This window comes from Rissa tridactyla, chromosome 1 (assembly GCF_028500815.1).
Source record: "Rissa tridactyla isolate bRisTri1 chromosome 1, bRisTri1.patW.cur.20221130, whole genome shotgun sequence".
NCBI lineage: Eukaryota > Metazoa > Chordata > Aves > Charadriiformes > Laridae > Rissa > Rissa tridactyla.
The window spans coordinates 162,645,817-162,668,729 of record NC_071466.1 but is presented as its reverse complement, the minus strand read 5'-3'; the positions used below and the strand labels follow the sequence as shown (position 1 = coordinate 162,668,729).

The window sequence follows — 22,913 nt, the reverse complement described above, 5'->3', positions numbered from 1 at the left end:
TCCGCACGGGCGCAGTGGGGAGGCGGCGGCTGCTGAGCTCAGCGCCTGGCCTCTTGCACCATCCACCGGGTTGCCCAAGGGCCTCACGCGCGTGACAAAAGCCTGCAACGCAGTTTTACCTGAATTTGTGACTTACGAAGCGACTTGCCTTAGCTAAGGAAAGCAGTCGCCGCATTTGCCTGCACCCCCGCTGCCCCAGGAGCCACAGCTATCACAAGGTTATCACACGCTGAGCGAAGGCGTGCTGTGCTGCCGTAACCCTCCTCATTGCGGCTGCCACCATGTCCTTACACCCCAACCCCATCCCCGTGTCTCACAGTACTTCACCCTCCCAGTCACCTCCATCCAAGGGTCCTCCTTGACCCTTTTGTCTTCCCTTCTTCAGATGGTGTCTCCAGCCACAGCACGAGCCTGCAATTAGGGCTCTTCCGTAATTGCCAGCAGCCTCCCTGCAGAGCAACAGCTCACGTTTACATTGGCATGGGGCTGAACAAGGAGCAATCACCCCAAAGTACTTTATCCTGCCAAAAAACCAACGTGCTTCACCCAAAAACAGGAGAATGAAGGCATTTGAGATCCCTCTGGTCTCCCCCAGGATCTATATATACTGTTTACTCTGCCAGTAATTTGCAGAGCCATCTTCCCCCCGACCTCCCCGCCAGCAAATACTGGATTTACTAACACAGCCCAGGCTCAGCTCTTCCTCGGGAGGGGCTGAGGGTCCACGTGTGATTTTTGGAGCAGTGTGATGAAGCAGATTATTTCATCCTCAAACCCAAAGGCAGAGCTGGATAATGGCAGTGCAGGGCTCCCCTTGCTCTCTGGCCAGGGAGGGGGTGCTCCCGCTGCTTCCCCTCCCCAAATCCAGAGGGAGAAAAGGGACAGGTCGGGATACCCCAAAATCACACAGGGTCTTGGGAAAATGACACTTCCCCCCCCACCACACTGGGCTAGGGACGTGTTCACATGTTCCCCTTGACAACCACGTTTTTTCTCAGCGAAAGGGGAAGATTTTATTAAGTTAAAAGTTGAAGGGCGCAGCAGAGCAGCAGCAGCTGCCACCTTGAGGGAGGTTGGCTCCGGCGGGTGCAGTAGCAGCCTCACAGCTCCTCTTCCCCGGAAAGGAGAGACCCTGTGGCTCTGGGCTCCTGCCAATTTGGGTTCTTGAAGGAGCCAAAGGACAGTCACGGAGAGAGCTCGATCATGCAGACTCTTGCCAAGGTCTCCTCTTTCAAAAGTCCCAGGCAAGCACGTCCATGGCAGACTGCCCCGGCAGCTCCCTCCTATGGCTTGCATGTCTTCTCCACAGGTGCCCTGGGGGTGGCACAGGGAGGGGGGAGCGTGCTCCTCACCGTACATCCCAGGAGGGCTGTGGAGACATTCGGAAGAGAGGGAACATGTGCCGAAGGTGGCGGCGTGGCCGGGAGCAACAGGGCTGGGGAAGGGGTGAAAAACAGCTTCTCTTTTTCAGGTTAGAAAACGCTGGTGACGTAGTAAAAGTTTTCCCCCTCCTCTCCCCCTTCTTCCCAGGGGGGAAAAATTCCTCTATAAAATATAATTTTCACATATAAAATCCTGAAGAAGGTGCATGTAAGGAGCCAGTCCAAACAACGTGCTCAGGTACGCAGGCAAAAGGGGTTCATCAAAAAAGCTTTGGGTGGGGAGTGAGGAGGCTGGGGGGTGGGTGGGATTCCTCGCCGAGGTGATAACGGATGGGATTCCGTCTCCCCCTCCCCGCAAGTGAGGAACGGAGCAAATACAAAACAAGAACAGATAAACAAGTGAAGAGCAGACCTAGAGAGAGACAAAACCAGACATGATTTAGGAAAGACTCCACTGAGCGCAGAAATGCCGTCGCTTCTGCTCCCCCAGGAGATGGCTCTCTGCCTCCTTGCTATAGACCCGCTCATCTTGGAACCCATCAGCGTGTGCTGGCAGAGCGAGGTGACCCCAATCCTGATGGCCACGGCATCCAAGCAAGGAGCAGAAGCGGTCCGGACAATGGGATGCCCTTGTTCCTTTTAGCCTGCTTCCCTCCCCAGCCGCAGCAGGGATGCCTGCAGGCGAGCGTGGGAGGAGGGCTAGGACTAGTCAGGGCTGCTTTGATGCAGACCTAAAACTTCCGTGCTGCAATAGAGGAACCACTTCAAAGGTGAACGCAGCAGAAACATCACCTATGTGGGTAGTGCATAACTGTCCCCACGCTGTCACCCAAGCCACAGGGCGAAGGCCAGCGTGCGGCCAGCCTGGTTGAGCAGCGCTTGGTGGTGCTGTCTGCAGAAGCATCAAGGGCAGCACGGCGAGAAGGGGGCTGGGGACCTTGTGAGAACATCAGGGACAACAGGAGGGCCCGGGGTGCAGGGCAAGAGGATGCAAGAAGCAGAGAAGGAAGACTGTAAGCCTAAATTTTCGGCACTGAGTGGAGCAGGAGGAACTGGCAGCTTACAACCCCCTGCTCAAAGCAGGGCAGCTGGTCTTAGCCACCTGCCCCTGCAGGGGACATCACGGCATCCCCGGTGCTCACCGTTACTCGCCAACGCTGTTGCACAGCGACTCCTTCTCCTGCAGAGCCGCCATGGCCAGGCGCAGGTGCTCCTTCAGCTGCTCGATCTCTCGCTCGGAGCGCACCTTAATGTGATTCAGCTCTGCATAGACGTCTTGGTATTTCCCTGAGGCAAATCTCTTATCCTGCCAGGGAAGGGAGAGGGGTCAGCAGTTTTTAGGGATGATATTAGGGAGGGGGGCAGCAAGGTGAGCCCAGCAGGAGAAGGGCAAGCAGGTGAGGAGGGGAGAGGCAGCCCTGGGTTTGAAGTCCATCCCAATCTGGGCCACACAGAAACCATTCAGAAGAGCCTGGAGGTAGCGCTTCCCAAACCCTGGGCCAGGGAGGAAGGCAGAGTCGCTGGTCCCGCAGTAGCGAGGATCTGCAGCATCAGATTGAGGGGGCGATGTGGGCTTTACCATGACTCGTGTGAGTTGGGACAGGTGTATGGGAAAAATAAACCCCACCAGAGATGCACGCTGCTGAAAGGGCTGGTCCCAGTCACTTATATGGCAAAAAGCTTAAGTGAGAAAGATATGAACTCCTGGAGCATCACTGAATCTCAAAGCCTCTTTCAGGTTCCCCTTTGGCAGGGGTCTTTGACAGGAGTTTCAAAGGAGCTGCCGCCAGCGGAGGGAGCAGCACACCCAGCAATGGTGCCCAAGGAAACATCCTCCCAGCGAGGGGACAGAGGTGGCTGGGGAAGTAGAGTGCCAGGCAGGCTTCATCTGGGCTTCCCACCTGGGAAAGAAGGGTTCCTGTCTTGTCCATGCTTATATGTAAATACATGTTCCTGTAACATTTCTCTTGTCCAGGGTGAGTCCATGCCAGCCCGCACTGTTTGCAGCACGTGGCTGCTATGTGCTCGGGAGCGAGCAGGGACGAAGAGCACAGGTGACAAGAGGGTTTGGCCTGAGCATCCCATCAAACCCAGCCGAACCCTGCTGACATACAGCCCTGGTGCTCCCCTCCCTCCCCTGCTGCTTTCCCAACGTCTCCCAGAAAACACCGACCTTTTGCATCATCTGCAGCTCCTCCCGGAGGCACTGCACCTCTTTCTTTACGTAGTGAAGTTCGTTCTCTTTCACCCGCAGCATCACCTGGGTCGGGGAGAGGAACCAGAGGTGACTCAAGAGCCACCGCCTAGAAAAGGCCGGCGGGCTCCGGCGCAAGCGCGGTGGTAGAAAAGGAAGGAAGGGCCAGGAGGGCCGGGGCAGGAAGCGGCGTGAGCGCCCCGGGAGAGTGGCAGAGGGGAAGCTTGCGTACCTCCTTCCTGCACCGGCCTCCCTGTTCCATCCGGCACCCCTCTCCCACCCGCTCCAAGCCAAAACCGCTGTGAAGAGAAGACCCCCGGCATGGGGGCAGGGAATGGAGGCAGTGGGGCAGCCCCGGGGGGGGACTCTCATACCTCTAGCTCACAGGAGCTCCGCTCGTTGTTGTGCGGAGAGCGGTCCCCAGAGCCCCGCGATGAAATAAAGCTTCGCAGCTTCCCAATCTCATCCGACAGGCGGGTCTGCAGCTCCTGCGGGAAAAGATGAAAGAAGTCAGGGTGTAGCCATGGCATGGGCCCTTCTTCTGTCCTGACCTCTCCATCTTCATGCCAGCCCTGCCCCAGCTTAGAAACCTCCTTGTAACCCCCTGCCCATAGGCAACGGTGGCACCTACAACCAGCCGCAAAGAACACACTCACCGTATTTAACTCCATAGTTAAGACAGGGCCTTAATTTTTTTTCATTCTGATAAAATCTCAGGGAAGAAATACGAACGATTAGGGGAATTTTAACAGAGGGGGTGTGTCACGCGATGGAGGAACACGCTCCATGGTCTCTCCTGGCAGGGAAAGCCATTCTCTTGCCTGGTTTTTCCGGAGGAGATCCTTCCCCTCCTGCTGACAGCGCAGCAGTGTCTGCTCCCGCTCCTCTGCCTTCTGGGTGAGCTCCCCGATTTCCAGGCACTTTTGGGAGTACTGCTCAGAAAGCACCTGCAGCTCCCGCTTCAGGGAATCCACATCCAACCTGTCAAAGAGGCACCAGCTCATTGCTGCCCTGCAATCCTCACTGGCCCTTGACCACGGCATTTCCTTCACTCCTGCCACGGGCAGCCTCTGCCCACATCAGTCATTGGCACAAAATAATGTCCCCTGTGGACCAAGGCTTCAGTTCCTACCCTCCTGCACACAAGTGTAGTGCTTCTAGGGGCTTCAAGCCATGCAGGAAGAACTTTCCGTAAAGAAAATAGAGGGAGGAAGCTATAGAGAAAACAGAAATGCTATAGAGAAAATAATAGCCAAGCAGGGGATAAACCTCCTTCTCCTACAGCTTCAGCAGCCCTGGCAGTCACCACTGGGCACCTACTGCCCCCAGGGAGAGAGCTAAGGAGATGGCAGGGGGGACAGCTGGGGGCTACGGCCACAGATGGGGCACAGTGACGCCAGCATAAGGCAGAAGCATTGGGCAAGGGGAGCGGGAGAGGCGGATCTTACTGGTGCTGCTTCTGGAGGGCATCTGAGATTGAGCCACACTGCTGGAAGCTTCGTGTCCTACCCAGCTCCTTGTTCATCTCCTCCCGGTGGGCTTTCTTCAGTGCCTCGATGGCTGCAGAGGGGGACAATGTGAGACGGGGGATCAGACTGTGCCAGCTCTGGCATGTCTTGGGGAAACCAAGCCAGGGAACCACCCAAGCTCTTGCTGCTACAGGCTCCTAGACCTGTCTTTGCAGGTTCCCCCTCCATCCCTTCTGCTCTTGGGGCATCCCCCACCTTCTCCACGCCCCAGGATCATCCTGATGCAGCACCAAGCGCTGCCAAGGAGACTAACACAGGGCAGTGTGGGAGCTCCCTGCCACCTCTGCCAGTCCTGTCTGCCTACAAGAAAGTGCTGAGCATCAGCATCACACCAGTAGGGTAAGCAGTGTGGCTCTAGGCTAGGATGACTGGTTTTTTTATAAGAGACATTTGAGAGAGGTGGGAGGGACCCAACCGAGCAGGAGCATGGCTTGCTGTCCACTCCTACCTGCTGCCGTCGCTGCAGCCTCCTCTGCCAGGAGCCGCTCCTTCTCCTGCCGCAGCCGCTCCAGCTCCCGCTGGTGGTGCCTCTGGAGCTCCTCCATCACTTGCTGGTGGGATGACTCCATCTCAGCCAGGCTGCGCTCGCAGGCCTCCTGCCGAGCCAGGGAAAGGAGGGATGAAGGACTCAAAGGTCTAGGCATGCAGGGGCTCGGGCCACGACAGGCACCCGGCCAAGCTAACATTTGCCTTTGCGAACCTCACCCAAGTCCAGGGCCATTTTGAGAGAAGCAAGACCACTTCAGAAGGAAAAGACCATCCCGGGAAAGTGAGGTGGCACTTTTGTCACTGAGCACAACCATTTGACAGGGCCATACATCTTGCAACATCCCTGTGCTTTGCAGAGGACGAAATACTCCTCCTGCTCTTCTTAAAACTGAAGCAGCAAGACAGGAATGTCCCTTTTCAGCCAAGAGCTGTGAATAACATGCCCAACACCCCAGCCCAAACCCTTCCACCTGGCTGCAGGAGATCAACAGCGGGAACTGCATCCCAGTATCTGCCTTTTAAATGAAGCAGCATCCCCTGGAATCAATGAAAACTGAGCCTCTTCTCCTGAGAAGTGACACCCTGTACTGCCCTGCAGCCCGACGGAGGCTGCCAAAGTACCCTCCAGAAAGCCTAATGATTAGGGATCCTCCTCACACAGCTTGCCCTCCTTTCTGACAGCTGAGACCAGGGGGATGGTTCTTTCAACGACAAACGCTGTGGTTAACCGGTGTTACAGCAAAGCAAAGCGGTTCCCACCTCAGAGCTACGCCTCCGCTCTCCCTCTATGTCCCGGCAGCACCGCCACAAGACCCTCAGGAAGGATTTTTTCCACCACCAAACCATGCCAGAGTATTATTTTAAAAGGCCAGGGCATCTAAGCCATCAGCAGAGAGCCATGAAGCCATCGTACCCCCTGACAGCCCCTTGCTGTCCCTTTCCTTCCCCCAGTACTAACGCGAAGGCTGATATAAAGTGCGCTGCAACATGTTGGAATGCAAGTGCTTGCTGGCTGCTCCTCCCCACTGAGACGAGAGAAGTTGGGAAGCTTCACAGATCAACCAAAGGAGAGGAAAAGGCGAGAGATAAATTTGGTGATCTGCCCACAGGCTGGCTGCAAACCTCAGCAGACTGAGAGAGAACAAGCCCTTTCGGGAAAGGCCAAATTTGGCCTCAGATGTGAAACGCTGACCTTTTGAGCTGAGTTATTAGGCAGATAAGGTACCATTCCTCCCTAGTCCTTTTGCTTTTTTTGACCATAAAGAGGACTGTGAGCTGTAAATACTAAATCAAGATGACAGAGTGACTGCTAACTGGCCGGGCGCCACAGGACTCGTGGGTTTCTTTGTCTGGGCTAGGTATGGCCAACCCGCTGCAACAGGTTTCGCCAGCCCCAGTTTCCTTCCCCCCGGTATCTTTCAACACGTACAGCACATCCTGAAATCCCCACAGCATGGTGGATTGGCAGCTTCCCCCCAGGAAATCCCTGGGGGATGTGACCTCGCTTGCTTTGGATGAGTCCACAGCGGGGGGAAATAAATAAACAAAGAGAAGAGAGAGGCTGAAGCGTGAGCAAACTCTGCTTCGCAGGCTTTCCCACGTGCTGTCCCAGGAAACGAACGGGCTGTGCTGTCAAAGTGACCTTCGGTGCTCAGGCAGCTCTGGCAGGGACGCAAGCTCCCCAGGGCCTGACGGACTGTTTTTAACGAGGGATGTGGGAGTCCCTGTTAGCAAGAACCACGTGTGGCGAGCTGCAAATTGCCAGAGAACACGTGGGTGGCTTGTCAGAAAGCTGCTGACCCACTCCCATGCCGAGGTACGGCTCATCCCCCCTGCCCAGGCCAGCACCATGCCCACACATAAAGCAGGGCACAAATCCTGCAACTCTCCCCTAACACTCCTCCCCGTTTATAGTGTGGCCCCTTTAAGGCCAGGCAATACACACCAGCCTTTATGTAATTAACATTGATTACAAGTGAGCCCAGTTAGGGTCACCATGGCAACCCAATGATTAGCGATACGTGCTCAGCAATGAGCTGAGTCCCAGCATTTCCCAGTTTGGGACTGGGAGTGACCCCAGGGTCCCGTGTCCAGCGCCTTGCTCACCTGTGAGATGTACCCCCGGGGCACATGGCTGTCTCCCTGGGATTTTGATGCCTCCCGAAGGCTCTCGTTTCGGGCCCGGCAGGACTCCAGCTGCGCCCGCAGCGACTGGACCTGTGCCACAGAGGAGAGAGAGATGCTCAGCCAGGGGTGGAAAAGTGCCGCGACCTGACTGAGGTGCCACATCTGAACCTCGGGCTTAGGGATGGGGAGGACCATGCATGGCCAATGGGGATGTCTGCTTCCCACAGGAATGGCAGCCTGCCAAGGGACCAAACCAGCAGAGCCAGCACCAGCCTGGTAAGCGCTAGCAAGGAAGGGACAAGATATCCCAACTTCCAGAGGTGGATCCGTGCTGGAGGAAACCACTGCTGCACATGTAGCTGGTATTGACAGACAAATGCATGGGTCCTTTCGAAGGCTGGTAGGTGAAACGCTTGCAGGCTTGGGAACAGCCAGAGAAGACAGATGACAGATGTACTCCTGGGAAACATGGACTCCACGCAAGCAGTGCCACCAACTAACTTATCCTGGACCAAAATGTGGCCTGGGGAACTTCCCCAGGCATGCAAGAGCAGGCCTCCAGCCTCGCATTACCTGGTTGCAAAAACTTCCATGCATTGGAGAAGTGGCAAATGGAACCAGAAATAATGAACATCTCCCTGCACCTCCGTCTTGCTCTTCTGCAGAGCCTCCTGCTGCCAGGGACCACATTAAGAAGCCACTAGAATCCCAGTTTCAGGCAGGAGGGATGCTCTTACCTCCTTTTTCAGCGCCTCATTGGTTTCTCCATGGCCTGCCTTGCTCTGGTTCAGCAGTGCTGTCAAGGGCACCCTCCGCGAGTCCTTCAAGGGCAGGCGTTCCAGCTCCAGCCACTTCTTCTCTATCTCCTCATTCAGCCGCATCCGCTGGTCCTCTGAAAGTGGGGGAGCAGGGGGGTCCAGCTCCCCCGTCTTGCGGGAAGAGTCCCCCACCAGGCCATCACTATTTGGGACCCTGCCATCAGGGGTCTCAAACCATTTCCGCCTCTCCTCCGAACGGACAGCCAGATCCCGCTCCAGCTCCTCATGCTTGGGAGGACGGTCAGAGATCCTCGAGCTCCCTCTTGTCCTCTGTGGGGACCCCTGGTTCCCAGGGTCCTGCGGCAAGGGAGACAGCTCCACGTAGTCAAAGGCATGGCGCTGCCCATCCGCCTTCCAGTGACTGCCCTTCGAGTTCCCCTCGGAGCCTGAGCCTGGCCGCTGCTGCTCCTCTGTCCGGAGCGAGCCCTTCTGTGGGACGCAGTTACGGAAGGAGTTCTCCTTATCGCAGTCGGAGAGCCTGAAAGCAGAGCAGCAGTGGTGACCGGTGAAGGAGAGGAACTGCACAAGAAACTGGGATAAACTGATGTGGCAAGGCAAAATGCAGGCGCAAGGGTGGGAGCCATCAGGCTCTCCACCCCTGCTACTGGCTGGTGTCTCCAGGCCATGTTCAGGAAGAGCGGAGGGCAGGGGGAGTGGTGGGTGGGCAGGATTGATCTGTGAGTGGCCAGATTTCCAGAGGGACCTTCCTGGTCCCTGCCTGCTAGTGTAGAAGGGCAGTGAGACCGGGAGGAGGAGAAGCGGGGCAGCTCTTACTTGGTGACGTCCGGAGCGCTGACCGGGCGCACATTCTTCCTCAGGGCCTCGATCCAGTTGCGTCGGATGCCTGAGGTCATTGCTGACAGGGTGAAGACAGCATCCTTTGTCTGCAATGGAGAAGTGATGTGGCTCTGTCAGCACCTGGTGGAGGTGCAGGCAGCTCCCACTCATTCCCTGAGACCCCCAGGCACCCACTTGCATGAGTGGCGGACAGTGCTAGAGAGGCAACCCACTGTCAAAGGCCCTTGGGGCCAGGTGGAGGGGTGGGAGTAGAGACACGCTCTTTGCGGGGAAGCCCATAACATGTCCTTCGTAAGACTCTCTCCAAGCAAAGCCAAAAGAAACTTTGCTGGCACATTGGCCAAATGTGAGCTGGTGCAATACAGCCGTTCACGTGCTGGGAGCTGGGCACCAGCGGTGGGGTACAGCAGCAGGCCACTGGGACACCCAGACCATGAAGTTCCCAACCTTGCACGCCCACAGAAATATAATTTCTTTGTGCTGCTTTTGTGCTGCGGTCTCCTGCTGCTACACCAAGTAGACAAGGACAGGATTGTTCTGGGGCTGGATCCAGGGTACAGGTTGTTACTCTGAGCACGGTCAGCCAGGCTACATCGAGATCTGCAGCGCTCACCACTCCCTCCCCGCAGCTCTAGAGAAGCTGCCTTGGCCAATGGGTCAAGTAACTCCTGGCATTTAGCTTGGCTCCTGCGTAGCCTCCAGCACAGCCTTCGGCCAGCCCTGCAAAGCCTCCTCCTCCTCCTTCCTTTGCAGGTGGGCAGCACTTGTGTCCCTAAGCACTGCCACCCACATGTCACCAACGAGCCTTGCTGGGCCACCGTCCTGGCACAAGGTTTGCATGGCTTGCGTCTCAGCATCTTGGCACTGGGAGGGAGCACGCATTTCCAGCCAGTGTCCCTTGGTGCCACGTCTTCATGTCCACACGGTGCTGGACACTCACGTGTATCTGGAAGCCATAGTTGCGCTGCACTGCAAACTCTGTCACGTCCGTACAGGAGCGGAGGTCGATTTCTCCATCGAGGTCATCAGCCTGCAAGTACAGCCACCCACTAGGATGTCAGTGCAAGCCCAGCTTTGAAAAAGCCCGTCATCTGCTGGCACTTTAACCAAAGCACAGGCCACCTCTGCCTTCACCCCACAGCTCTCTGGGAGGAGGAGGAGTCCCAGCACAGCTCATGTCTTTGCAGGCTCAAAGCACTCACACAGCCTGCATGGACTGGGGACAGAAGAGGCCAAACATGCCATAGCTGAGACCACCGGCACATGCTCCAGCCTCAGCTCTCTGGCACAGCGTGGCCTCTGTTAAGCCAAGGGGCAGCCAGCAGTGTGGACAGAGAGCATCAGAGATGCCCAGGCATGGGGCCACCCTTTCTCCTCACCTCCCACCACTGACAGCCCTCCCAGGGTTTGCCACCTTCAGACACCCATCCTCTTTGTCACCCCTTGGCAAAGAGGAGCTTGCCACCTCCACTGCTCTTCAGGAGGAGAGGACGCTACCGCTTCTCCCGGGAGCCCACTGGTCATGCCAGGGCTGCGTTCCCCTCCCCCCTGGCCACGTGCGCAGGGTGGGGAAGGACACCTGGGGAAGGAGAAAGGCTGGCTGTGCTTACCTCCTCCGCGTTCGAGTCCCGGTAATACCTCAGGCTCGAGTCGGTCAGCACGAACCAATGTTTCTTCCACTGCAGCCGGATAAGGCAGGGGGAGGGAAGGGAAAAGACAGGAGGGAAATGGATAGGAAGTTACCGGGGGAAGTGTAGGAACAGGGAGGGACGCTCTGCACCGCGACCTCTTCCCCCTTCTCTTCCCCCTCCTTCACGTCCCTTCCAGCTCCCCCTCGTGTCCCTCGGCTGGGAGAACCTCTGTGCTCGCACACAGAGTGAGGCACCTCCACCAAAGGCTTTCTGCTGCCTTTCCCAGTGGAGGCGACCTCAGCGAGGGAGGGGGAAGGAAATCGGCTGCTCGCCGGGGGATCTCTAGCAGCAGGGGCTGGGGGAAGAGGCAGACCCCCGCCTAGGGCTTACCTCTCCTGGCTCGTCCAGGATGGACATCCATCCCTTCTTGAAATTGAGGAGATCCGGCTGGAGAGGAAAGGACAAAACAGAAGGTTACTGTCTGGGAGCAACCCACAAAAGGGCTTTTCGTGCCAGGGTCCCCAGTAGCAGAACAAGTGGGAATAGCCTGGCATCGCTTTTAGGAAACTCATGGGGGTGTAGGACCCGGTGGTGAAGGAGGATTGGCTTTAGCTCTGAGCAGCAGGCAGTCATTCCTGTAAGAGGAAGCAGGAGATAAGGAAAGAGGTTTAAAAAAAATTAAAGGAAAACATGCAACAGGGAGGTTTCCACAAGGTGCCTCGGAGGTATTTATTCAGAGAGGGGGAAGGCAAGGGCAAGGAGAGCAGGCAGAAGGGAGTGCTGCACTGCTTGGCTCGGACATGGAGGCAAAGTCACAAAGAACCAGACACGCCTTGTCCAAACCCTGGCCATCTGTGCCTCAGAGCTTCACCACCGATCATTTATTAAAGACTCGAGCAGCTCTGTACGAAACGGCCCTCACCGCAAACATACAGGAGGCAATTTAACAGCTGTGAAAACACATTGCCTTTAAACGATGTGCCCCAGGGTAGAGATGAAATCAAGAGTCACAACCAGTGCTTGATCCTCTCTGAGACTCGACCCTCTCCGAGATGCTGAGGGCTCCTCTCTTACCACTCAGCTCTTTCTGCTCCCTCCTGCTGCAGAGCCTGCCCCCTGCCCAGCCACCAAAGGTGAGGATGAGCACAGTTTCACCCAGATCACCCCGTGCTAGAAAGAAGCTTCCCCCCGCTCCCCGCCTCCTCCTAACCTCACGCCACTGGTGCGGCATCCCAACCAGTTTATCTCCTTCCCAAGGTGGAGCGCTGGAGAGCTGACTCAGGGGAACTGCTTTCCCTGGCTTTGCCCTCAGCCAAACAGGCTTGAGCTGGTCCCTCCTCCCACCCCTGCTGGCTCCGGAGAAGTTGCACCACCAAATAATTCAGCCCAACGCCTCTTCTCCCCTGGAAGCCCCTTATTCCACAGCTGAACCAGGTGGGGCAGTGCCGGAGAGGTGACAGTGCCAGAGCTGGACCTCCCAGCAGTCTGCACCAGACCTGTCAGCCCCAGGGAAGCCACCAGCAGTCCCCACGTACCACAATCACCACTCAAGACTGAGCTGGCAAGAAGGGGTGGCTCAGCAAGCTGACGGCCACTCTGCACCCCGCGAACGAGTCCGGTGGCTGGCTGCAGCTGCCCTGCAAGCCCAGCTCCCTGGACGCCCAGCTGAGTCGAGCCTTCCCCTGCTTTCATCTCACCGTGCTGCCGCTCTTGGGTTACACCCAAGGTTACAGGGCGGCGAGAGCCCAGTACGTGCCGGCCCATCCTGGCGCTCCGGCTATTGGTTCAAGCAGGCACGGGGAAGCCCGCCAAGGGGAGGGTCACCGGCTGCTACAGCTTCAGGCCCAGCCAGAAGTGTCCGACAGTGGCCCTGAGCTGCCTGGGAAGGGAGGGAACCCAGAGCGAAAGGGCATAGGGGGCTCCCACGCCTCACCTCCCGCCAAGGTGACGGGCACTGCCGGCAGTTGAGAGATGAGGGGGACATGCGCATCCCCATCCCTACGGACCCGGATGTCCCGTCGGCCCCGCTGCCGCCCTGAAAAAGCACCCTGAAAATTAATTCCTTCCCCGTGGCAGCAGCTCCACCCTTTTTCCCGTTATCCCTTCCAATCCGGTGACTTCAGCTCCGGCTCCAAACTGGGAGCGGCGGGAGGGAAGGAAAGGAGGCAAAACGTCAAAGCACAACCTTCCCCCTCTCCTGGGACACACGTGCGCTCGGCAGAAGAGAGCTGGGCAGGGTCTGTGGCGGTGGAAAAACAACATAGGGACAGAGGGAGTGAAGGGACTGTGGCGGTTGTATGGATCAGATGGGTCTTGTCTTATTGAGGATTTACAATCCCAAAGCATTAGGTGCCAAAACGATTAACACTAATTACGCTGCTGGGACAACTGGCACAAAGTCCTGCCAGAACTGTTGCCCCCGATGCAGTACTGGGGCCAGAAAATCCCCCTGGAGGGCTCCTCCCAAGCGGGCAAATTGCACAGGGCTCCTGTTTTCCCTGCCACCCCCAGACACAGAGCCACAGCTCTGGAATTGGCTTGGAACTGTTCTTGTCATTGTGTGGCCAGTACCACAGGATGAGGCATGAGTTGATGCACAAAATGCTTAATGCCACTTTTCTCCCCCTCCCCACAACCAAATCCAGCTTCCTCATCCGACATAAAGAGTTCAGGATACCAGCAGAAGACAGCGGGGTTCAAATCGAACCGCCCATCCAAAGGAAACGGCCCGGCAGTGGGAGGAGGAAACATGCAGGAAAGCTGAACCGCTGGGAGAGATCCGGGTGACGAAGATGCAAGGATGCAGCAGGATGCGCCCCCGGCAAAACACAAGGCCCCGCAGCACAGCTCGGGGCTGCGGATGGCGAGGCTTCGGCTCAGGATGGGGCAGCAGCAATTTTGCCTGACTGCATCCATACCCACCAGAGTCATACGTAGAGCCCTGCAGCTGGCCAGGTAGAGACACCAGAGGGGGTCCCAAGCAGCTGGGGACATAGGTGATGTCTGGAAGGACTGGCTTACAAGAACAGGTTAAGGAGAGGCAGCTGCCTGCTCTGGCTGAAGAAGGGCTACAGGGGAGGTGATAACAGCCTGCAAGTATCTGAAGAATGTAAACACCAAAGAAGGAAAGGGGACGGGGTGGGAGCGAAAGAATGGCTCCTGGGTGGTACAGAGGCGCCGGGACGGAGAAGTGGCTGCAGCAGGCTGAGAAAGCTCAGTGTCTGAGGGGAGGGGTGTGCTCCTTCCATTGCCAGCCTCTGCCATCACCGTGCCTCCCGCTCTTCCCGCTCCCAAAAGCTCCTCAGGGCCGGAGGTCCTGGAGTGCTGCTTCCTCTCACCTCTGAGAGATGATGCAAGGGGCTCTCAGCCTCCCGGAAAGCGCAATATCTCCTCTCCTCCAAAAAGGGAACCCGCTCCACAAGGCGCGGGCCTCAGGCCAAAACACAAAGCAAAACCACTCCATTTCAGCTTGGTGGAAGCAAAACCGCTGCCAGGCTGGAGCACAAATGCAGCTCCCGAATCCATACATGCATGCGAAAGTGAGCGAGTGACAGGCTCTCCCTTTCCCAGTGCCCCCATGTGAAATGCCGGCGGGCACAGCCCGGCCTGTCACCTCCATTACCCTACTCTGCTCAAGAGCCTTCCCCTCCGGGCCGGCAGACATCCCTAGCCAGGAAGGTTTGCCCCAGGGGTGGGATGCTCCCTACCCCGAAACCGCATCTGGTTCCCACGGGGAGAAAGAGCTCCCCACGCCCGGGGGGGAGGGGGATGTGGATTTCGCATCCGATTGCGGTCATCCATGCAGCGAGCTCAGCAGGCCTCAGCCCGGTCCCCGCTGACACACAGCATTAGCGCTGACTGTGCGGGTGGGGTGGTGCCCACCGCTAACGAAGTGACGCTAACGAAGGGACTCCGCCGAGTGGCCGGGGAGAGCCCAGGAGGGGAGCCCGGCGGCGGTGGGGAAGGGAGGCAAAGAGACACCGAGCCTCAGCCGCAGCCCTGAGTGCCCGGCGGGGCCAGAGTCCCCCGGGGACCAGCCGTGCCAGGGAGCGGGGGGGACCCCGGGCAGGCAGCGGCTGACAGCCCCGCCGACCCCTCGCCCCTTCCCAGCCCCGCGGGGTCCCGCCGGGCACCTCCGAGGCCCGGCAGAGGGGGATGAGAGCGGCCGGGTGGAGGACCCCCCCACGTCCCTTCCCCAAACCCTGCACCCCCCGCGGGCCGGTCCCGACTCACCGTCATGGCGGGGGCGCCGCGGCCGGCGGCGGGGCCGGGGTCGCGGCGGGGCCGGGCGCTGGCAGCCAGGGCGGCGGGGCGGCTTCAGCGGCCGGGCGGCTTCCGCGGCCCCACCATGCCCGCTCCGCCGCCCGCCCCGCGCTCCCCGGGGCTCGCCTTTTCCCTTTTTTTTTTTTTTTTAAATTAAAAAAAAGGAAAGAAGAGGAGGAGGAGGGAAAAAAAAAAAAAACCAACAAAACCCAACCCAAAAAAACTTTTCTTTCCTCCCCCCAAACTTCCTGGGAGGGCCCGGGCAGGCCAATGGCAACCGGCCGCCGCCGCCCCGGCCGCCCGCAGCCAATGGAGCCACCGGGGCGGGCGAGGCCGCCGGGCCGGACGGAAAGGGGGGGCCGGCCCCGGGGTGAGGGGCGGCTGGCGGGACGGGACGGGACGGGACGGGACGGGACGGGGGCGATGCTGGGGCTCAGCCGCGCCCCCTTCCCTCCCCGCCGGCCCGGGCAAAGTTGAAGCCCAGGGAGGGACGGGCTGAGCCGCTGCTGCCCCAGGAAGGGACCGCCGGGAGCCCAGCCCTTCCCCGGGAAGGGTTTTCTTTCAGGCAGGGATATTTTTTTTTTTTTTTTTTTTTTTTTTTTTTTACGAACAGGGATTTTTCAGCAGTCCCGTCCTGTGTGTGCACACGGCGGGGTTCTCACCTTCGCTCCTGAAGCTCTTTGGTTTTAGCTCCTTCCCACCCACCCCAAATGAACCCCTAAAGCAGCGATTTGCAGTCTTGGCAGAGGTGTCTCCGGTGCCCCCAGAAAACCAGCTGGCACCGTGAGGGGAATTGCTAGAGGGGGTCCCAAAGGAAAGGGGGCAGGGGACTGCACACCACAAAATGCTAGGCTCCACAAGGCAAAGTGAAGGCCCCTGGCCCAGAGCTCAGCGCTGAAGAAACACGGAATAGGTGGGGTGAACCAGCCCCAGTTGTGCAGGGGGATCTCAGGGCGTTGGGGTCCTCTGTGGCCCAGGGCAGGGAAACTGAGGCAAGGGATGTCACCCATTTTGAGTTTTGGAGGCCTTTGGGAACCTGCTGCCCGGCTGCAGTTTGTCCTTGTATGAAGCAGAAAGCCAGGCCCCAGCAGGAGACAACCTGGCCAAGACAACTGACACATAGGGATGGGGACAGAGGCAGGGACTCGGGCACAGCTGCCAGCGACATGGGCTCCCAGGACACTTTCTGCAGCCCTCCAAAGCTGCTCTCGCACCATTTTTGGTATCCCAGGAACGCCAACACAATTGACGGTATCTTCTTTCATGCCACTAAAGCCCACTTCATCCCCATGAAATCCTCGGTGCCATCATAGCACCGGGCAGTAATAAAGGGAAAGAAAGCAGCTACGCTGAGATTTTAGTCCCAGGTCTACTGCTCGCCCCTCTCTGACTTTAAAAAGACTCTATGCCTCAGTTTCCCCACTGAGAAATGGGCAAAAGATGAAGGGAAGGGGTGTGTTAGTGAGCGTGGTGCGCAGGAGGTCACAGGAAGGCAGCACCACGCTGAGCCTGCTCAGATCAAGTGCTGGAGACCCAGGTGCTGCCCGCAGTGACCTCCAGGGAAGAGCAGCTGCCCTTCCTCACCATTCCCAGGGCCTGGCCCCTACCTTGTTGTGCTTCTCACTGGCATTCGAATGTGGCTGTGAGCTTCCTGAGGAGCCAGCGCTGCTTTGCAGTGGGAAGGCACCTCCACCCAGCTGGGGCTGCAGGGGGAGAAAGCAGAAACTGAAGCTATGGGGGTTTAGTTCTTGCCTTGGTATCCCAGATCTGAGCATCTGCCTGCTGGTGTGGGCCAGGGGGGGAAGCATCTTCCCTCCTCCCAGTGCCAGACAGGCAGCGCTGCTTCCCTGGAGAAGCAGAGGATCCAGGGAGCGTGGGTGTGCCAGAATTGCAACCCAGGGGACCCACCCACTCTGTCCTTGCCAGTTTTACACCTGGCAGGGTCCCCATCACATCTGGTTCCTGCCATACTCACGTGGTAAATGAGAAGCCTCTTGTTCCCCCAGTCACTTTCTAATGGCCTCTCTGGGTTGTTTGTGTCTCGGGTGTGCTCGGGAGCCTTCCACTTGTCCTCCAGCCGCTGTGCTGGACTCTCAGGCCTTTTCCAGCTGTCATCTGGCCGTAGTACGATGTCCAGACATCTAGCAGGGCTTTTCCAGTCCCTTTCCAGCTGGCGCATCAAGTCTGCATGATACACGGGCTTCTCTTGGTGCTTCCAGCCCTTCTCCCACGCCTGCACTTGGTGGGCATCCCCCTGGCCCCTCCAGTCCTGCTCCAGTGGTCGTGTTGAGCTCGTGGGGCGCAGGGGCTTGCCTCTGCCTTTCCAGTCACTGCTGGCACCTTTCCCAGGGTGGGAGGGCGGCAGTTTTTCCCGGAGGCACTGCCAGCCGCATTCAGATGGCTTCCTGGCCCCCCCGAGGTGTGGTGGCTCCCCTGGCTTCACCCGTTGCCTCTCTGCCCCCCGCACCGGGCCGGAAGGGGAGATCTCCTTTTGGTTTCTCCATGTGCTCTCTGTACGCCTCCCGGGACTGAGGGACCGTGGTGGTGGCCCTGCCCGGCTCAGCCCGCTGTTATCCGAGCCCTTCCTGAGGCCTGCAGGGTGCAGGGAGTCCCCTCGGGTCTTCCTCTCCGAGGCTTGCCCCATACCCCCTGCCTGCCAAGAGGCTCGGACCCTCTCCGAGCTTGGGGGACGGACGGGATCCCCTTGGCTCCTCCAGCTTTTCTCTGAGCACCAGGGAGGGCTCACGGGCTCCCCTGCCCTCCTCTCTGACCGGCGGGCTGGGCTTGCAGAGCGCGGGCTCTGGTTGCCTCTCTCCAGCAGCCAGCCAGGGCTGGCAGGGCGCGAGGGATCCCCCTGGCTCCTGCTGGCCTTCTCAGGCTGCCGAGCCGGGCTGGGGGAACGCAGGGTCTCCTTGGGGTCTCTGTTGCACTGCTTGAGGTGCCAGGAAAGCCGCTGACCCTAGGGACATGGGGGAGAGAGAGCAGAGAGTCCTCTTAAAAAAAATAAATGCCAGTGAGTGAGAACAAGATGGGATTAGGGCCAGGAGACAGTTTAGTTAAATAATTCCACAGACAGCAATGGGATCCCTGTGCATGGAGTCAGCCTGTACTGAAGAGAAGCCCTTGCACCCAAAGGGTGAAAGGGCTGCTGCCATTTAAGAGCCAAGAGTCCCAGTCCACTGCCAGAGGAGGGCCGGGAATACAGGGAAGAGGGAGCAAGGCAACAGAAGAGAGAAGCACGTAGCAGAAACAGAGGAAAATGCGGCAGGGAAAAGCAACCCAGCTTGGGGAGTTGGGATGGGGTCCTGCTGCACAGCCAAGCCTCACCTCCTTGGGCAGGCTGGGGCTGGACTGCCTCCGAACTACACGGCCTTTGCTGGGTGGCACTGGGGTCTTGCCATCGAGCCGGTCCACGCGGCCCTCCTCCAGGGCCTGGAAAGCCTCCAGGGTCTCTGATTTCCTGCAGAAACACTCAGTTTGTCCAGCTGCCACCAGGCTCAGCTCAGCGGCAGAGTCCCTGCAGATCCTGCTCCACCTAAGCCTGATCCTGCAGACCTCTGCCTGCCCCAGACACTGTGTGTACTGTAGCCTCTCCCTTTCCCCATCGCTTCAACCACACCAGCTTTTGTGTCCTGCTACCTCACCCATCACGCTATTCCTTAAGCTTCCCTCTGTCTGGTCCTTCACATCCCATCCACCTGCCCAGGACACTTCCCTGGTCCCCATTTACATCCCCTCCTTCCCTGTGCCACCGACACTGGTGCCTCTCTTGCTTCTCCAGCCAAAACCCAACCAGCACTGGATACTTCTTTGTATCCCCTGTCCCGTCCTGTCCTTCTACAGTGGATCCTGGATCTCTGCGGAGACACTGAGGCTGGGAGTGGGGACCACCTCTTTCCTTCCCCCTTTCTGTGTCTTGCCCTGCTCCAGAGCACATCCTGCAGCTTCCAGGAGGTGGCCATGAGGATGAGGAGGCTGGACTGCTCCCTCCACTTCCAGCAGCGCAGCTTTGCTCCACCTTTCCAATGGCCTCAGGTGCCTGCATGGCACAATGGGGGAGCTCCCCCAGCCAGCAGCCACCGAGCCTAAACCCAACCTTTGCTTTAAGGGAAATTTAAACACAGCTGAAAGCTGAGCTTTGCCATCAGGGCTAGATGGCATGGTGATTCTGGAGATGGGGAGCCCCCCAACAGCACAGGGGGTCTATCCCCCACCTCTGGCCACTGTGGAGACCTGTCATTTCTCACCTGCGCTCGCAGCCAAATATCCTCTCCACCTCCACCCGGCCGGGGCTGAGCGTGCGGGAGCCGCAGCGGTCAACAGCATCCCGCTGGCCGAGGCGCTTGGGCTTGGGCAGGTCTGCCAGCACCGTGTACTCCTGCCTCTCCAGCCCGTGCCGCCCCTCCGTGCCCACACTGCTGGGGTGCCCACGGGGCTCCCGAACCGGGGAGCCAGCAAGGCGCCCGCCGCTGCCCACCGGGTCACTGCGGGCCAGCGAGGAGCCAGCAGGGGCACGTGGTGGGGCGGATGCCCAGGGAGGGTCGGTTTTCCGATGCTCCAGGGAGAAATAGCCACTCTCTATGCGGTGCTTCGGCCAGCTCTCCTCGGGCTTCTGGCTGGCAGGACGGTGCTCTGGGACGGGGAGAAGGCCGTTACTGGGGGAGGCATGAGCAGCGCGGGATGCCACCACGTCCACGGCAAAGCAGGTCTTCGGAGGAGAGCTAGAAACGGTCCAGGAGGGCAGAGATAAAACCCAGACTCCCTCTAGGAAGGGTGGGAGTGCTGGGACACAGCACTGTGAGCCAAGGCCATGCCAAACCATGCAGACAGAGAATACCCGTGAGACCCACGATTCATGATCAGCACACACAGAGATGCCATCTCATGGACTCTGGGATTCATCCCTTTGCCTGGTGCCCGCAGGGGTGTTGAATGCCTCCTGGGACCAGAACTGGGTAAAGAGATGCTAAATCTAGACAGAGATCTGCTGTGAACTTCAGAGACCCCTGAATGAAAAGCAAACCAGAGGCAGGATCTCACACAGGAGCAAACCAAGTGTACCTGCTTTCAGCGGGCAGATTTCTTTCCTAAAGCCCTGGGCCTCAGTTCTCACCCAGGATGCAGAGGGAACGGGCTGAGCCCACCTGGGTCTGTCTGCCTGCGGGGCTCGCAGCCACACCTCCTCTTTGTGGCCTGTGTAGCTCATCACATCCCGTTTGCCTGATCCCAACGTGTTGTCCCACAACCGGGTCATTTCCCTGTCCTGGGAGACAAGATAGGGCAGATCTCTGCAATGGGGACCAGTAGCTTTTGTGGGCTGGAAGGAGGTAAGAGCATATACGAGAAGTTACAGCCTGTTCAGCCCAAAGCTCCTGGTAAAAAGGAACGAGGAGAAGAGCTGGGTGAGCATAAGATGACCTCAGCCCAACACCAATGGGCATGGCAAGAAACAACATAGGAAAGTCTGCATGGGGGATCCAAGAGCGAATCTCACATGCTCTTTAGGGAGAGAGCCTCCTTTGTGGAGACTAAGGGTCTCAGCTGATCCCCCCTTACATCTCAAGACTTTCTGAATGTGCCCAGCAGAAGTGGCATTGAAGGGCTGAGGGGACGGGGAGACCAAAATAACCCAAACCACAAGAGATCCCCATCTCACCCTGGCAAGCGAGGAGTTGGCTTCGGCACAGGCGCTGGGGTCGGTGCCGGTTTCTCTGTGCTCACCCTCAGCTCCGGGGCTAAGCGGGGGATATCCCCTGCTCTCGTGCCAGCTGTGGGGCAGGGAGAGAGGACAGCTGGTAGTCAGCACAGCCTGCAGAGCTCAGGGACGGGTGGCAGCGCCAGCAGTCCAAGCCACACTGGTTCTCTCTCCACTGGATGGACAGAGGCTGACAGAGCCCATCCTGGGACCACCAGCCTTGCTGTAGAGGCAGTGAGGAGGAAAGAGACTCTTTTGGTGGCCCCCGACCTCTCCTACGACAGCCAAGAGGAACCTAGTTAGAGGGCATGGTGTGGGGGTTGTTCAGCCCTTTTTCCCCAGACACCGGTCTGCAGAGCATCAGGGACAAGGCATCTGATTTCTCCTTGCTTGGCTTCCCGCTCCCCCTCCTCCACTCTTCCCATCGAGGGGGCCCGTTGGAGCAGAGTGGCTCCCGGTTGGTACTCACCGCTCCGTCCCCTCCGCTGGGCCCACGCACACGTATACCTCACACTGAGGGGCTAAAATGTGGAGGGCATCCCAGGGCCCACCTGGGTCTGCGTTGCTGCCGGCATTGCGCCCTGAGATCTCCACAGCATGCTCCTGCGAGGAAGAAGGGGATGCAATGGTGCTGTCAGCGTGTCGAGGATGAGGAGGAAGGCTGCCTTTCGGAAATGCCTGCTGCTTCTACCTTCTCTGAGAGCAGATTGACCTCTGGGGCTCTTGATACCTCTCCCAGCCCACCACTGATATTTTTCTTCTACTTCAGGAGGCCAGATAGGCCCAGCATGCTTCTATTTGATGCTGAATGCTGCAGGCATCCCAGAGACAGCACGTGTGGATGAGGGCTCAGGGAAACTGCCCCCCCCGCTCATGTCGGCATTGATGCTGCTGGCAGCCACTCTCCTTCACCAGCCTGGGGAGAGGCAATGGAGCCAAGAGGGAGGGCGATTTTTGCAGAAAAGGCTGTAGCCCCAGCCCCTGCTTCTCTCTGTCAGGGCTTGTAGATGTCTCAGCATCCTCCCCAGCCCTGTTACCTGCAGGGCTTATGAGCAGCAGGGGGGTAGGCTCCGGGGAGCTGGCTGTCCGCACCGCCTTCCCTCCAGCTCTCGCCCGTGCCGGGATTCGCTCAGAGGCAATGGCTCTGAGTGAGGCAATGGCTCTGAGCAGATCGCGGGTGAAGGGCTGAGGTAACCTTAGAGGGCTCGGGGCCAGGGGGAGAGAGGGAGAGGGCGAGAAAGAGAGAGGGAGGCTCATTACTATTTCATCATCCCAGGCCAGTCACTCCTGGAGGACGGCGAACAACACGAAACCCTCTGGGAACATGAAACCAGCTGTTGCCCGGTCAAAGGCAACCAAGCAGCTTGTGCGTCCAGCCCTGTGCCAAAGGACCATGTTGGATCGAGGTATCCAGAGCCCAACATCCCATGAGATTTACCCCCCTTCTTCCTTCCTCAGCGAGAACAGGTCACTGCAGCAGCCCAGGGACAGGACTCAGCCCCAGCCCTAAGATGACAGCCAGGGGCCACAGGGACATCCACTGGGACCACATATTAGGTGAGGCAGGCTGTAAATGCCAGGAGGCATGAAGCAGAAATTAATCCAGGGTGCGTTCCTGCCCTGCCAGTGCCCCCCTTCCCTCCTCGTATCTTTGCATCTGCGACACCCCTGCTTTCCCTTCCAGGATCTATTGAGCCCCTTGTACCTGGTGTCCAGCCCTTTCTGGCTAAGGTGGCTCCCAGTTCAGGTCTGGGCACAGCTAAATGGTGGATTCCCATGCCTGGGAAGACTCAGCCCCCATGCAGCCTTCCCCCAGCGACATCTAGAAAACCCGGCTGAGCCTTTGTGTTAGGGATTTCCATCTCTACAAAGGCACACGAAGTCCCAACGTGGAACAAAGGAACCCTTAATGAAGTATTCATAGCCTCCAGGTGGGATGGAGGAGCTCACCTGGATAGCGTGCTGGTGAGCCCCTGCGGCTCGGAAA

At 58.4% G+C, this 22,913-nt stretch overlaps 1 protein-coding gene across 3 annotated transcripts; it reads right to left on the bottom strand.

Moving 5' to 3' along the window:
* Positions 1–987: 987 nt before the first annotated feature.
* TRIOBP (TRIO and F-actin binding protein) lies at positions 988–22,913 on the bottom strand. Of its 3 annotated transcripts, XM_054202218.1 has the most exons (19): positions 22,877–22,913; positions 21,396–21,529; positions 19,479–19,952; positions 18,559–18,691; positions 17,207–18,190; positions 16,839–16,934; positions 11,359–11,415; positions 10,948–11,016; positions 10,278–10,367; positions 9,314–9,423; positions 8,459–9,017; positions 7,701–7,811; positions 5,554–5,701; positions 5,025–5,136; positions 4,398–4,557; positions 3,951–4,064; positions 3,556–3,642; positions 2,525–2,688; positions 988–1,794 (listed from the first exon to the last, which is right to left on the bottom strand). In XM_054202218.1, the coding sequence occupies exons 5-18, from the start codon at positions 17,873–17,875 to the stop codon at positions 2,527–2,529; spliced, it is 2,544 nt and encodes an 847-aa protein (XP_054058193.1). In that variant the 5' UTR covers positions 17,876–18,190; positions 18,559–18,691; positions 19,479–19,952; positions 21,396–21,529; positions 22,877–22,913; the 3' UTR covers positions 988–1,794; positions 2,525–2,526. The 3 variants fall into 3 exon arrangements, with proteins under 3 accessions (XP_054058193.1, XP_054058212.1, XP_054058203.1); XM_054202237.1 differs by lacking the exons at positions 16,839–16,934; positions 17,207–18,190; positions 18,559–18,691; ... (1 more) ...; positions 21,396–21,529; positions 22,877–22,913 and adding an exon at positions 15,202–15,329; XM_054202228.1 differs by lacking the exons at positions 16,839–16,934; positions 17,207–18,190; positions 18,559–18,691; ... (1 more) ...; positions 21,396–21,529; positions 22,877–22,913 and adding an exon at positions 12,902–12,979.

Excerpts from the sequence above, each read along its gene's own strand:
- TRIOBP (XM_054202218.1), bottom strand. The coding sequence starts at position 17,875 with ATGGGGCAAGCCTCGGAGAGGAAGACCCGAGGGGACTCCCTGCACCCT. Across the intron at positions 3,643-3,950 it reads GGAGCTCCTGTGAGCTAGAG|GTGATGCTGCGGGTGAAAGA; the intron begins GTATGAGAGTCC and ends TCCCCGACCCAG. Across the intron at positions 2,689-3,555 it reads AGCTGCAGATGATGCAAAAG|GATAAGAGATTTGCCTCAGG; the intron begins GTCGGTGTTTTC and ends CTTCCCTGGCAG.